Source organism: Heterodontus francisci, chromosome 35 (assembly GCF_036365525.1).
Source record: "Heterodontus francisci isolate sHetFra1 chromosome 35, sHetFra1.hap1, whole genome shotgun sequence".
Classification (NCBI taxonomy): Eukaryota; Metazoa; Chordata; class Chondrichthyes; order Heterodontiformes; family Heterodontidae; genus Heterodontus; species Heterodontus francisci.
In genome coordinates this window covers 48,769,643-48,783,211 of record NC_090405.1, presented here as the reverse complement: position 1 = coordinate 48,783,211, position 13,569 = coordinate 48,769,643, and the positions used below count along the sequence as shown (strand labels likewise).

The window sequence follows — 13,569 nt, the reverse complement described above, 5'->3', positions numbered from 1 at the left end:
CTATTCGAGCTGCACCAGGTCGCTGGAAACTGACTTGAAATTGACAAGTTGATACATTTCCATCCCCCTTCCCTTCTCCAACTTTAAACTTGGAGTTTGAAGCGCTTTGGAAACTATTTGAAATAGAATTGCAGCGAGGTCTGTCACACCCTCCGACCCACCAGGATCTGTGTCGTGCTGTTTGTTCAATACTTTAACTAAAAAGTCCGAGCACATTTTACAGAATCGATACATTGTAGAATTGTTACTTTTATCTTTATTAAGATCAAATATTTAATCCCAGTATCAACTGCGGCTCTTACAATAAATAGCAATAACTTACTTCGTTCCTTTAAGAGGTTCACATCGTTTCTCCTCCGCCGATATTGGTACATATATACTTTACAACTCGTGTGTTATTCCTAAAAAAAAAAGCTTCGATACTGTAACATTTTCCAGTGAACATGCCGATTTTGTTTTGAAACAACCAACATAGCGAAAAGAGATCATGGACGGTATTTCTGTCTGTCTAGAGTCGGTGCAGTGAGATATGAAATGAATCTTTCAGTTTGAAAGGGAAGGAACAGGGCGAAACTGGACGCTGAGGAATGGCTGTGGTCACAACACTGGACTGAGATGCAACATTTTCAAGCTGACTTCAGGAAGAATAGATTTAAAAAAAATCATTTTCTCTCCTCGCCCGTTAGATGACTTGAACATTAACTCCTGGTATTCAGTTCCTCTCTCTCTCTCTCTCGTCTGTCTAGTCTCCTGAATACATAATTTGGCTTGAATGGAAATATATTTACAACTCGTAGATTCAATGGCAAGTTCTGTGGTAGCAGTTTTTGTGAATAAAAATTCCATGTGCATATTTTTTGGCAGTCATCGCGAGTCTCTCTGATATATCTATATAAAACTGATAGCCAGGAGAGTTTTTGTTGCTTGTAGCTGCGCTTTGATCATGCGGGGTTTCGGGGACATGCGGTGGCCGGGTCTGTGGGGACTGCAAGAACTGCACCTCACGTCTCCACGGGACTTGGCACCATGCTGTTCGGGGTATCCGGTAATTGCGAGGACAGGGAGGTCACATCACTTCCGGAGGAGTTAGGCAGGGAGCCTGATTCCGAAAAAGTTACCTGTAGAGGCCAAAAGGAAAAAGAACATAGACGAGCTTTCATTATAAGTGTAGCCTGTGGCTTGTAAATCATATAACATGTGCCTCAATAAAAAGCTGCAATGTTCACAGGTAGTTTAACAAGGGGAGCACGGAATATTGAGCAGTGTTAAAATTGATTGTTAACGGACCATTTCCCTTTGTTATATTGGAGTATTTCAGATTCACAAGTTATACAGTTAACACTCATTAGGTTACACAGTAAACGCAGCTTGTAAGCATTTAACAGCCTGTAGCCAAGAATATGCCAATCGATAGACAGATTTGGATACTTGAAAACTTGCAATTTGCATCAGCGCAAAACAATCAAATATATGCAGCCAGGTTAAAAAAAATCCAATTAAATTAGTATGTGGAGAAAATTCATTTATGCATTAACTAACTCGCTAAGTATGGGTAAATATTTAGGAGCATACGTGACCCATCTAGGTTCATCCCTCAAGCTACTGACTTCTCCTTTCACAGAAATTGATTGAAATTGAATTAATCCCCATCATTGTTTGATAAATTATTCCGAACAAGTATCCCTCCTGAAAAGCTGAAAAAAACGCTTTATTTACTCAGAGACAAAAAGTTGTGGTTGGACCCTATTCCAGGAGCCGCTGTTAGTCATAGTTGGACTTGACCATAGGGTTTCTATGGGCTTTTGCACTTAAAATTCCTGTCACCTAAGTAGCCAAAAAGCCAACTGAGGACCGACCACCTGTCTGAACAGGTCAAGCAACTGTGTGTCTCCTTAACCAATCAGATTGAAGAATCCTTAAAGAGATGCAGAGAGTCTCAACCAGGAAGTGCCAGTTAGAATTGTAATTTCAATGTCAAATCAAGTACAGAAAGTGAAACAAAGAAAAAGAAGTATTAAATTAAGAGAGTGTGATACAAGAGAGAAATATAAAGTAAAGCCCTTTTTAATATATCTCCAAACATATTTAAAATCTGAAGGAATGAGAATCTATACTTGCAAAAGTTAATTTTCAGTGCCAGAGAGGTTATTTGGCACAATTAAGTATGCTCACGCTGTTAAAACGGTACTTATACTGGAATGGACAAGCCCTAACTTTTTCTGGTGAGTTTACTCTATATTTATGAGGTTAAGTATTGCAACTTCAAGTCATTCAACATAATTAAATGGTGAATTACTGTGTTATTGTGCAGATTTTAGATTTTCAGCAGGGTATCTCAGACAAAAACTTCCGGATTTCCATGTTTAACTGAGCATGTGCGCTCGCCAGAAGTTGCTATCCAATTTCCACATTAATAACTGTTAACTGTGGGGCGGCACAGTGGTGCAGTGGTTAGCACTGCAGCCTCACAGCTCCAGCGACCCGGGTTCAATTCTGGGTATTGCCTGTGTGGAGTTTGCAAGTTCTCCCTGTGTCTGCGTGGGTTTCCTCCGGGTGCTCCGGTTTCCTCCCACATGCCAAAGACTTGCAGGTTGATAGGTTAATTGGCCATTATAAAGTGCCCCTAGTATAGGTAGGTGGTAGGGAAATGTGGGGATGTGGTAGGAATATGGGATTAGTGTAGGATTAGTATAAATGGGTGGTTGATGGTCGGCACAGACTCGTTGGGCCGAAGGGCCTGTTTCAGTGCTGTATCTCTAAACTAAACTAAGCTTCACCATTATTTCTGCAGTGAAATCTGGCTCATTAACTAGGCTGACTCTCCAATGTAGTCACTGAGGGAGCGCTGCATTGCCCGATGTGCTGTCTTTTGATTGAGATGTTAAACCGAGGCCTTTACGTGAACCTAAAGATTTTCTGAAGAAAAGCAGAGGCTTTCTCCCCATTTCCTGGCCGAAAAAGAGATTGACTGGTCGTTCATCTCTTAGTGGGAGCTAGCTGTGCATCATTTGGCAGTGGGAAAACAGGGGTGACTAAACTTCAGAAGTAATTCCTTGCCTACAAAGCACTTTGGGAGGTACCGGTGACTTGGGATACTCTTATATATAAGTGCATATTAATTCGTTTGCACATTTTAAAATCAAAATGCTGATCAGAAATATACGCTGTACAGATATATACTGGGCATGCACACCTTACACAAATATACACTGCAGACAATTTATATACCATACGCAATTCTACTATTCTTAACTACATACTTCGCACAGATATGCATTTCTGGATTTATATACAATACACAGATGTTGACTATGTGAATATATGTTCAGATATATACTGTACACAAGTATATACTGCACACACTACAGGTATAAATTCTGAATATTCCGTCTAATTTATCTAAATGTTTTATTGCACAGGGCTAACCGAAGGGTCATTTCTGATTGGTGACGCTTAGTAAATAGACCGGAACACGGCTGAATTCACTGACGCTCCGGTTATTTTTCCCCCCCAAAATATTTCTGCTCAGTGATATTGTTGCTGTCCCCAAAAGATTAATGTCACTGGATGTCACTAAACCGTGGTGTCTGATATGGTGCAGCGCTTGTATGTAATGAGCACTGGGTGTGCATCTCCGTGCCCCGAGTGCACAGAGGGCAGGGCTAACCTGTGCTTCTGATAATATGGCTCATTGTAATGAGTGATTCTGGGGCACTCGGCGTTAAGAGGTGTACTATTAGTCAGATATAGACAACCTATGACATGATTATGTAAATTGAAACTCTGCTGTTCGGCAATGGTTGGGACTCGGGGATTTTGAACTTGTGTTGGCAATATTGCTATTTGGATTGACGTTGATGTGCACCGCGCTTGTATCCCTCCTGCGGGAGGATATTATATCTTCCTGAGCACCAGATGCCGCGATGTCAGTCAGTTTCACCTCTACACCGTCTCCATACTGATAACTGAAACTAATCTGAATTGGGTGCAGTTATTAAAATAAGTTTACAAACACTGAGCTGGGCCCAGTGTGAATTACCTCACAAACAGAACAGCAATAACAGGACGGGGCCGAGTATCAGATACCTGCCTGATTGGATATTGGAAGCAAGTGTCAGAGATTGAGCTTTGAATATTTTAGAAATATCACTCCTTTCAAGGCAGGCGTGTTAATTTCATCTGTGTATCCAGTTAGTACTTACATTTCTCACTACTTATTATAAATCCAGTTTTTAACTTCACACAGTAGAAAGCAACTCCTAAAATACAACACTCCCCAGCTTCCCTAGTTACTATTGCAGCTGTGCCGGGTCTCACTCGGTTACACCGCCTCACCGGTACGATCTGACACTCACCAGCTGCTGGAAGGCCGGCTGATCTAGGTCACTCTCAAGTGCGAACTCACTCAGCGCTTTCCAGGGCGGCTGGTACGACTGCACCTCCACGGCGTTCCCTTGGATGGAGCCGTCATGTCGGATCGGGCTGCCTGCTACCATCGGCGTCCCCGTCAAACCTTGCAGACTCTATGGAGAGACAAGGGCAAATGGTGACCTCTTCAGTATCCCATTCTCCCCCTTGACAACAGCAAGTCTAGAAAGCTTCACCAAACCCGGGAGTGAAATCCAGAGAAACAACCCCGGTCACCGAATACATCAAATTCCATTTCTTGATACCCCATGGCGTTGGAGGACGGTCTCTCACTGATTTCCGAATCAAATTCCACAATTTCATCCACTTTCCCCTCTAGTCTAAACTACAAATCCGATCATTTGAAAATAGCTACAGGCTTGTAATGCATTTTCTAAACAACTCGTCTCCCTAGACACTTATGGTGTACTTGCATTTGTTTATCTTGCATAAAGATTGAAATTAAAAACAGCATAAAATAAACATCTCAGGATATAACCTGATAAATATAGCATTGATTGAGCTGGTAAATAAACAGTATGGTGTGTTTGATTGACACGTTATATCGTTTTATATATTTGCCTCTGTAGAAAGAGGTTACTGTCGGCGCAGAAACAGAGGCCTTTATCATTACTGCCATTTAAATATAATATATTTAAACATATATCGTTCACAGGCACGCATCTAATGTTTCTGAAAACTACAACGTATATTATCAACCGGTTCTCCACAACCGTTCCCCAGACTGATAGGAAGCGAAGTCACTTAAATGGTGTTTACATAATACAGCGCGTTTAATAACTGTTTCCCCACTCTGTGTGTGGTCGGTCTAAACAAACTGTTTATTTCTAATAAAACCGTCTCTTCCACACTAAACGTACACGGCTGCCTTTAATGGACTGTAGGAATAAACGACAGAGAGAGAGGGGCAGAGAGACCGCCCTTCTCTCGCCTCCCCCACGCCAGTACGCAGTCACATATTTACAAAGTGTCATTCTCGTGACCGACCGAGACAATTACTGCTCACGGTAACCGGGTCCTGAACCGAGTCTAGTGCATTATCATTGTTAATTAATTCAATTCTCCCAAGTAAACTCCATATGAATGAGTAAATTAGGAGGTAAAATGCGATAGTAGTAAAAATCCAAGTTGAGGTTTTGGCGACTGGGACGTTGTGTTTTTTCCCCACTTATCACTAAAAGCTAACCCTGGTATTTCCCTCATGACTACTCCTGCCTGTATATAAACTGCCTGTATCAGACGGTGTAATCTCCGCCACAAATGCTCTGGGATTACTTAAAGCAATCCAGGAACAGTAAAGGAATCTGGGATGTATTCACAACAAGTAACATTTTTTTCATACTCCTGTACATTACACTCTCCAGCTCCCCCCCCCCCCCCCCCCCAAGGCCCCATCACTCTTGACTTTGTGTGACATCTGTGTCTACACTTTGTCTATTGTGATGGACATATCATTGACTGTATACTTGGACCCGACATGTCCCAGTCTAGATTTCTTTTTAAAAAAAATAGGTCAACTTCTGTCGTTGTTATTGAAGTCATTTTAAAAGGGGAACCCGATTGAACCGGTGTCTTCCTTTATATAACATTAAGAAATGCAACATTCTGTATAAAATTCCTAGCTTCCGGTTACTGCCGTCCAATCATCTCAAACCTGTTAATCTTTTCCTGGGATATTTTCAGCAGTTTTAAACATTTTATTTTTTTTTATTTTAAAAGGAAGTTGCCCAGCTGCACAACAGAACCATTGCTAACGTAAAAACAATACTGCGAATTTCTACCGTTTAGATCTTATCGTTCTACTGAACGTTTTATTTGAATGTTGTTTTTTTTTAACTTTCAAAGCTTTATTTTATTTGAATCAGCTCCAACAGTCAGCAGGAATTGAATTTTGCTCTGCTCTATTTCATTGCTGGTTTTACAAGCAGCTGACAGACATGAAGAGAAATCCAACCACACAATATCGCGTAAAAATACTACATTTTTATAACTACATTAGTTATATGACCCCCTCCGAACTTGCAATTTTTAAAGAAGTTTATTTTTCTGTAAAGGCTGTTTCACACTTAAAAAGTTAGAACACAAATCTCTTTCTCATTAGTTAAAAGCCATTTAATTTGGGGCATTCAGTTACTCACAGTTTTGTCACTGTGCTGCTGTTGTTGAATCTGCTTCATGAGGATGATTTTCTTTTTGTCCTTACAGCGTTTGTTTTGAAACCAGACCCGAATGACCCTGGGACTGAGGCCGGTCATTTCTACCAGCTGCTCTTTCATCAGTGCGTCCGGCCTGGGGTTGGCTGCATAGCAGGTTCGTAATGTGTGCAGTTGCTTCTCGTTCAAAACCGTCCGTACCCGGGTCGTCTTCTCTTGCTGTTTGTGAACGTGAGTCCTCAGGGATGGCTGCCGGGCCGAGATAGGTTCTGCTGCAAAGCAGTAATAGAAATTTTTAAAAAAACACACAAAAAGAGAGATAAGACACACATACACACAAATACACACAAATCCCCTTGTATCTGGAGGCAAATTCAATGGAAGACACAGGCCCACTCTTAAAGGTCCATTCGGATTGGCCAATATGGGGGAAAAGCTGATTTTCACTGGACAAAATTATTACTTTTTTAGAATAGCTTTCAATTCGGATATTGTACTCATCTATCAATTTGATTCAAACCTTCCAACTCTGCTATCAGTGTAAGCAACTTTCAAACTATACCCGAAACTCAAAGGGATATATTTTACAATTTAATTTTCAGCGACAGCACAGATTCCCATCTCCATTTACACACTGGCCCTTATAATTTTTGTGCTAATTGTACTATATAGAAATCAGACCAAAGTTAATGCACAGTGTCCGAGTCCATATAGATTCAGTTTGCTCTGTTTCGTATATATTACTTATCTTACACACTAAATTACTGAGAACACTCGGCATACTGTAAACCTACAGCGAAATATGTTCATATTGACAAAAACTGGTGGGTGTAACCGCCACTTTGTCAACCCAAATCTCAGCGAATTCTGCACAATTAAATCTTTCTATTTGCTCCTGATATATGCAGAATATAAACAGCATTTTCTAAGTCTGGTCAGCTCTCATTCTCTTTAACCGCGTGTCTGAAATCTCTCACAATCATCCACCTTTTTTTTTCAAAACGGTTAGCTGAAATATCTACGTTTACGTAATTAATTAATTTTCCGCCTCGATTTAATTTTTGTTCCGATTTACAAGAAACCGAGCACAGACGCCGCTGAAAGATTAAAGCAAGGCCAGATTTTTTCAAGCACCTTTTAAATCTGGAGAATAAAATATTTCCTCTCTTTTGCACTTTAGTTTCTCTAGTCTTTGTCCGGCTATATTTCCACGAAGCTAAAATATTTATAAGGATTCCTTCAAATATATTTGATAAAAACATGTCGTGGAAAGCAAGGGGTCGTTACAAATATTAGAGTGGGGGATTATGAACTCCAGCACAATTGTTTCGACTGTTAAATGCTGGATATCATATTTCTTAAATCATATTCAAACCCGGAAAATATTTAACATGAGCTGCGAACACAACTGGAACAGACCGAAAGACATTGGGGTGGATTTATCAGTGGTTAAAGCATTGTCTGGTTTCCCACACACTTTCCCTCCCCTCAATATCCCTATTTGCTAATTGAAAAATGTGCTTATTAGATTTAGGCTGAAGGTCATGTAGCGAATGGGCTGCCCGTCTGCAGTTGACTTTTTTTTTACCTGCCATCTGGAGGGATCTACTGGCTGGTCTGAGAGGGTCTCCCCCGGCCGAGGCTCTCTCCACCACATCGTGATCGGCTCGGCAGAAGAGCTCATCGTCCCGAAGAGCGAACTCATCGCCGGGGATGAGCTGCCGGCTGCACGCCACACATCGGAAACAGTCGATGTGATAGACACGGTTCCGGGCCCTCATTACAAACTCACTTTTACTGAAAGCCAGATCACACTTTGCACACTTGGTCCCGAACAATCTGCCAAGAGAAAAACAAGGAAAACACATTTTATTCACCTTCCGCGTGACTGAAGCATTTGGCGAAATGTCTAAGTAACTGAGTGATTATAAACAAATAATTTACACCCAAGCTGATGTTAAAAACATTTAAAGGAAATCTTGGAGTAAACAAATAAAATTTCAACTGTTATCCACTAGATATTTGACAGAAACAAAACAAGTTTTGATCTAATTGCTAAAGCGGTAATGGTTTAATTAGTTGATATTTGAGCGTGTAGCCGCAGTTTCATCGGCTGGAGTTGGTTGCCACAGCATCCTAGATATTCCAAGTGTCTTTTTAACATTGTCTCGATGTCTATTGGAGTTCTCGTTAGATTTTTTTTTTTGCAAAACACACATGATTTTATTCTATTATTTCCTCACCTAATGTAATCCCTCCTGCAGTAAGTTTTGCCATCTCTCACAAAACAAGTGCAAGTTTCATCCAGGTACTGACTGCACTCGGCGCACTTCAGGCATGCGGCATGCCACTCGAGATCCGGGGAGACTCGGAGGATGTACTGGTCATGGATCTGGCTTCCGCACCCTACACACATGGCAATTCCGTGCTTCTCTGACAGGACAAAACATTCACTGAACATTACCTTGGAAACAAATCGTTTGCACTTTATGCTTCACGCTAGACTTGCATCGAAACAATGAGGTTTTAAAAAAAGGTGAACAGCCTAGAGGCTAAAGATAGTCATTGAGCCAGCACTAAGACTTGTTTATATTTTTATTTGTGGGGGAAACTAGTGAATATAAACTGCAAGGAAATGTACTTACTTTTGCAATGATCCCCCATAGCACCAAGGAAAGGTGTGTTACAAATAATATCCACCATGCAGAACGAGAGAAAGACCGATCCCAACAACCAGAAGTGTTAAAACTGCGGTGAAAGATCAGCTGCAAGCTGTCGGGATGTCTGATAACAAATATTTGGGGTTAACTGCTGTCCCGCACGTTGTGGTTTCCACTCCCCCTTCTTCCTCCACCAACTCCCCCCCCACCCCCCCCCAACCCCACATCCCCCCCACCCCACATCTCACACCCCCGACGTCCCGCCAGGCCGTCACGACGCAGGGAGCCTCCGCAGGACGTGACGGCAGGAGCCCGTGACGTCACAAAGAGGGGCCGGACCGAGCGGCGCGCCCCCATTGGATAGAACCTGTGCATGTGTTGAAAGAAAGTATCAATTCGCCCCAGCGATATTGACAAGCGGTTGTGTCCATTTTTTTTTTGCCACCGGTCGGTTTCTGCACTCGACAAAGCCTTGCTGCACGAGAATTTGCATGCATTTTTATAACCAGCATTTACTGAAATACCGTGCCAGTATTCCGATGCTCGCAAATAAGAGATCGTGCCAGGTATCTGTTGCATTAAAATCAGCAGCCAAAGGAACTGTTGTAAACTTAGGAATTCAGAATGATGTGGAAAAGAATCTTGCACAAAGGTTTTCATTTGCAACTGCCCTGCAGCTTCATGTTGAGTGGCTGCGGTTAGCGGAATAATGGCAATTTCAGTGATTATTATTTAATTTATCACCTTGAAGAAAAAGCGCACCCACGTGAGTCACTTCAACTGGAACATTCATATATAAATCCCTGAGATTATTGACTTTAATTTGCGAACTATGTTTAAATATATTTTGTCACCCACTCAAGAGCAAATATGTATATGGAATTGCAGTATACTTAAATTGCAACATTTAATTCAAACTGTATCACAATAGTTTTACGTGTATGGGAGAAAGTGGGGAGTGCCTTAAAAGATACAATTACACGCAAAGGTACAAATTTGTCGAAATGTAAAAAGTGCAAAGGTAGGCGGGAAAGAATTAAGGCAAAAAAAAAACTAGAGAGAAAAGGATCAGTGAGTTTTTATGATCTGGAATGCACCGCCTTCAAGAGTGGGGTAGGTTCAATTGTAACTTTGAAAACAGAATTGGAAAAATACTTGAAGAATTTTACAGGGCTATGGGGAAAGAGCAGGAGAATGGGACTAATTAAACAGCCGGCTCTTTTAAACAGCCGGCACGGGCACGATGGGCCGAATGTCCTCCTGTGCTGCATGATTCTATAATTTCCTTTGATATTTTCCTTTTAGATTGAGAAGGATGGGTTCTTGCATAATCATTTATTGGGTCGTTTCGTTTCGGACTACAGTTGTTCGGCGTTCTAGTGAGTTTCAATGCTGCATTTCCTATAAATACCTAAAACATCGGCAATCTCATTTCAAGCCCAGCCCTAATAAGCGACTGCTTTTTTTATTAAAAGCTTATTTTTTTGCGGTGTGAAGGTGATGTCGGGGAGTCAGAGGTTGTTTCACCTCCTCTCCAGTAATCTCCACTAGGAATGATGTCTGCAATCTGGGTTTTGTGTGAAAAGCAGGGGAATTTAAGTAATAGTGTTAAAACATTAAAATAGTGGCCTTGGCTTTGCATTCAATCAAATTATATAAATTGTTGTTTGTTTTCCCCAGTTTAAAAAATGTTTTAATTGTCAATAATATGCGCCCATTTCTTAACGACCGTGTTTATAAATAATACAGAATTGCCTCTTACAGTTCTTTTAGTATTAATGTCTGATTTTAACTTCTGGTAAAAGCTTACTTTTATATTATTTTGAAACAAAGCTAAACACTAACAAATTACGATTATTGTGAGCGACAAAACGAACGATTAGAGTATGCTGTATAATTTTAATTCACTTGCACGTTCATATATTTGTTGGGAGGTACTTTGGCTACAAGCGAAGATTTTTACATTAACGATGCTGTCAAAACTAAACGTGAAGACAAATAAATACCGTTCTTGCATAATTTGTATCAGATTTGTGTCCTGAAGACTTGGTGGCTTTTTTTTTTGTTACTTTTGTTTAGCCTTTACATTTCTAAAGCTGCCCCTTGCTTGCTACTTTACCGTTATCAGCCTTCTGAGAAAGATATATACTGAAGGCCTAATTAGGAGCGAAATGCTGTTAAAATCTGTTCATTTTGCGATTCTTATAAAATATTTACCGCCTACAGAGAGACAAAAAGCTTTGTGCGGTGAGCTGAATTGAAGCTACTCGCAATCCGAATTAATTTGCCAAAAATAAAAGACTTAATAGGGTTTGAATTTTTAATAGTTTTCATGCAACAGTTACTAGATAGATGGCTTTTTAATGGGGTTGGCTTTGGAGCCGACAATAAAGGACAGTTTATAATCGACCTTTTAATTATAGTTTAAAATTTCTACAATTATTAGTACGTGGTCTGCCTTGTTAATAGAAAGCAGTGTAGTTTATATCAGTTAAGAAAAGATAGCACAATTTTGTTGAGCTTTTCTTTGCTATCTTCGGTCAGCCGTGCTAGAGCGCCGCCTAGAGTGATTAAAGTGAACCAGCAATTACAACTCTCGTCAATAAACTATTTTATAACCAACAATTTATAAGAATGGTATATGATATCATATGATTTCTGACTGTGCAACCATCCGTATAATTTATAAATTATAGTGTGCTGCATATTGGTTTTGCTTGTCATAATTGATTTCCTGTCTATCTTAAATTTATTTTACCCAGTGAAGCTAATTTGCCCGGGTTTCCTGAATCAATGTGCGGGAAATCAGAGCGGATGTTATTTTTTACGCCATTGCTAGCGAACACTCGCAAGATCCGTGCGAATTTCTATCTAATGAAGTTCGTCATCAGGAATCATAAGCGCCCCAGAACTGTAGTTGTGGGTGCTGTTGATCGAGGTTTTTCAGGCAGACGGATGCTATTCAAGATTTAAGAAACAACATTTCAAAAGGTTCCGATGAAGGGTCACTGACCCGAAACGTTAACTCTGCTTCTCTTTCCACAGATGCTGCCAGACCTGCTGAGTGGTTCCAGCATTTCTTGTTTTTAATTCAAAAGGTGACCCTGCGTAGGATGGGGAAAGAGACCAGCGCAAGAACCTACTGTATCTCTGAAATGTTGTTTGATTCTCCTATTGAGAAAAGAAACATTCGTCATAGTAATTGACACTTTTTTTTTTCTCGAAGTGATTTCATCAAATTAACATTTCACTGTATATTTAGGGCTTTGTTTCAGCATTTTCCTTCTTAATTTCACGTTATTGCCTAATAAATAATTTACTAATAGGGAAGAACCAAAAAATCCTTTCGCCGCTCGCGATGAGATGTAAATTAAATTTAATCGCGGATGGTGGGTCTGGGCTGCAAAATGAAATGATGAGAAGAGAAGTCTAAGTCTTTTTAGGGGGGTGTTCATGAATAGTTTTGGCTCTGCACAGCAGAAGTGTTAATAGCAAAGGTACCGAGCCTAGCAGCGTTAAACTAGGCAACATAGTTACACTAGACCCCGGTCCAGAAAGATTCGGCCCTGTATATAAACTGTCAGGAGTGATAAGCGGCCCGAGTGCCCTGACAAACATGTTCAGGAACTATAAACAGATCTGACAAGCAGCAAGAACTATACTTTGCAGCATCTCTGGGAGTTAGCGCCAAATCAACAGCAAGCAAACACAAAGGCAGACGGTGAACTGGTAAATGTGAGTGAAATGAACAATCTGCCGTTGCTCTGACACCCGAATGTCTCGTCACTTTATTGGCTCTGTCACTGTTTTCCTAGACGGCACTGGAAAGTATTCTTCCTTCTGTTTTAGAAGCAGAAATCACCTGTGATTAACACCCGACAGTCGGGGTGACACATACCGACCATGTAGCCAAGAATTCTCTCGGAATATCCGACTTGGGCTGACTTTTGCTACGTTTCATTATTTCCATCTATGTCTATATATGCGCTGCTCAAACTCCCCTTCATGTTGTAATCTGTCTGTAAAGGATTACCCAACATCATTTCTTGATTGATCCCATCCTTAATCTCGGGACGCCGTTCACTGGGAGTTTAGTCTCCACTCCACCAATCTGCAGCTTTAGGCTTGCCTGCATGATCTGTTAGAACTCCTGCAACTGTATCAACTTTTTTTTAATATAATGGCTTTAATGTTGGGGCAAAACCTGATACTGACTTCGCCGCTCCCCTAACGTTTGGATTGGCTGCCTCTGGAGCAGGCTCCTTGCTTTGCACCTAGCGGTGCAATGTGCAGTCAGCAGTATAACTCCGGTCTGCCAATCCCGTCTT

General features: G+C 40.9%; 1 protein-coding gene across 2 annotated transcripts; it reads right to left on the bottom strand.

The window, feature by feature from the left end:
• Positions 1-331: 331 nt before the first annotated feature.
• isl2a (ISL LIM homeobox 2a) lies at positions 332-9,420 on the bottom strand. Of its 2 annotated transcripts, none has more exons than XM_068015157.1 (6): positions 9,227-9,420; positions 8,825-9,014; positions 8,170-8,420; positions 6,567-6,853; positions 4,356-4,523; positions 332-1,118 (listed from the first exon to the last, which is right to left on the bottom strand). In XM_068015157.1, exons 1-6 carry the CDS (start codon positions 9,282-9,284, stop codon positions 1,002-1,004), a joined length of 1,071 nt encoding a protein of 356 aa, XP_067871258.1. In that variant the 5' UTR covers positions 9,285-9,420; the 3' UTR covers positions 332-1,001. The 2 variants fall into 2 exon arrangements, with proteins under 2 accessions (XP_067871258.1, XP_067871259.1); XM_068015158.1 differs by having other exon boundaries at positions 6,567-6,850.
• Positions 9,421-13,569: the final 4,149 nt, after the last annotated feature.

Excerpts from the sequence above, each read along its gene's own strand:
- isl2a (XM_068015157.1), bottom strand. The coding sequence starts at position 9,284 with ATGGTGGATATTATTTGTAACACACCTTTCCTTGGTGCTATGGGGGAT. Across the intron at positions 9,015-9,226 it reads TATGGGGGATCATTGCAAAA|AGAAGCACGGAATTGCCATG; the intron begins GTAAGTACATTT and ends TTGTCCTGTCAG. Across the intron at positions 6,854-8,169 it reads TAGATCCCTCCAGATGGCAG|CAGAACCTATCTCGGCCCGG; the intron begins GTAAAAAAAAAG and ends ACTGCTTTGCAG.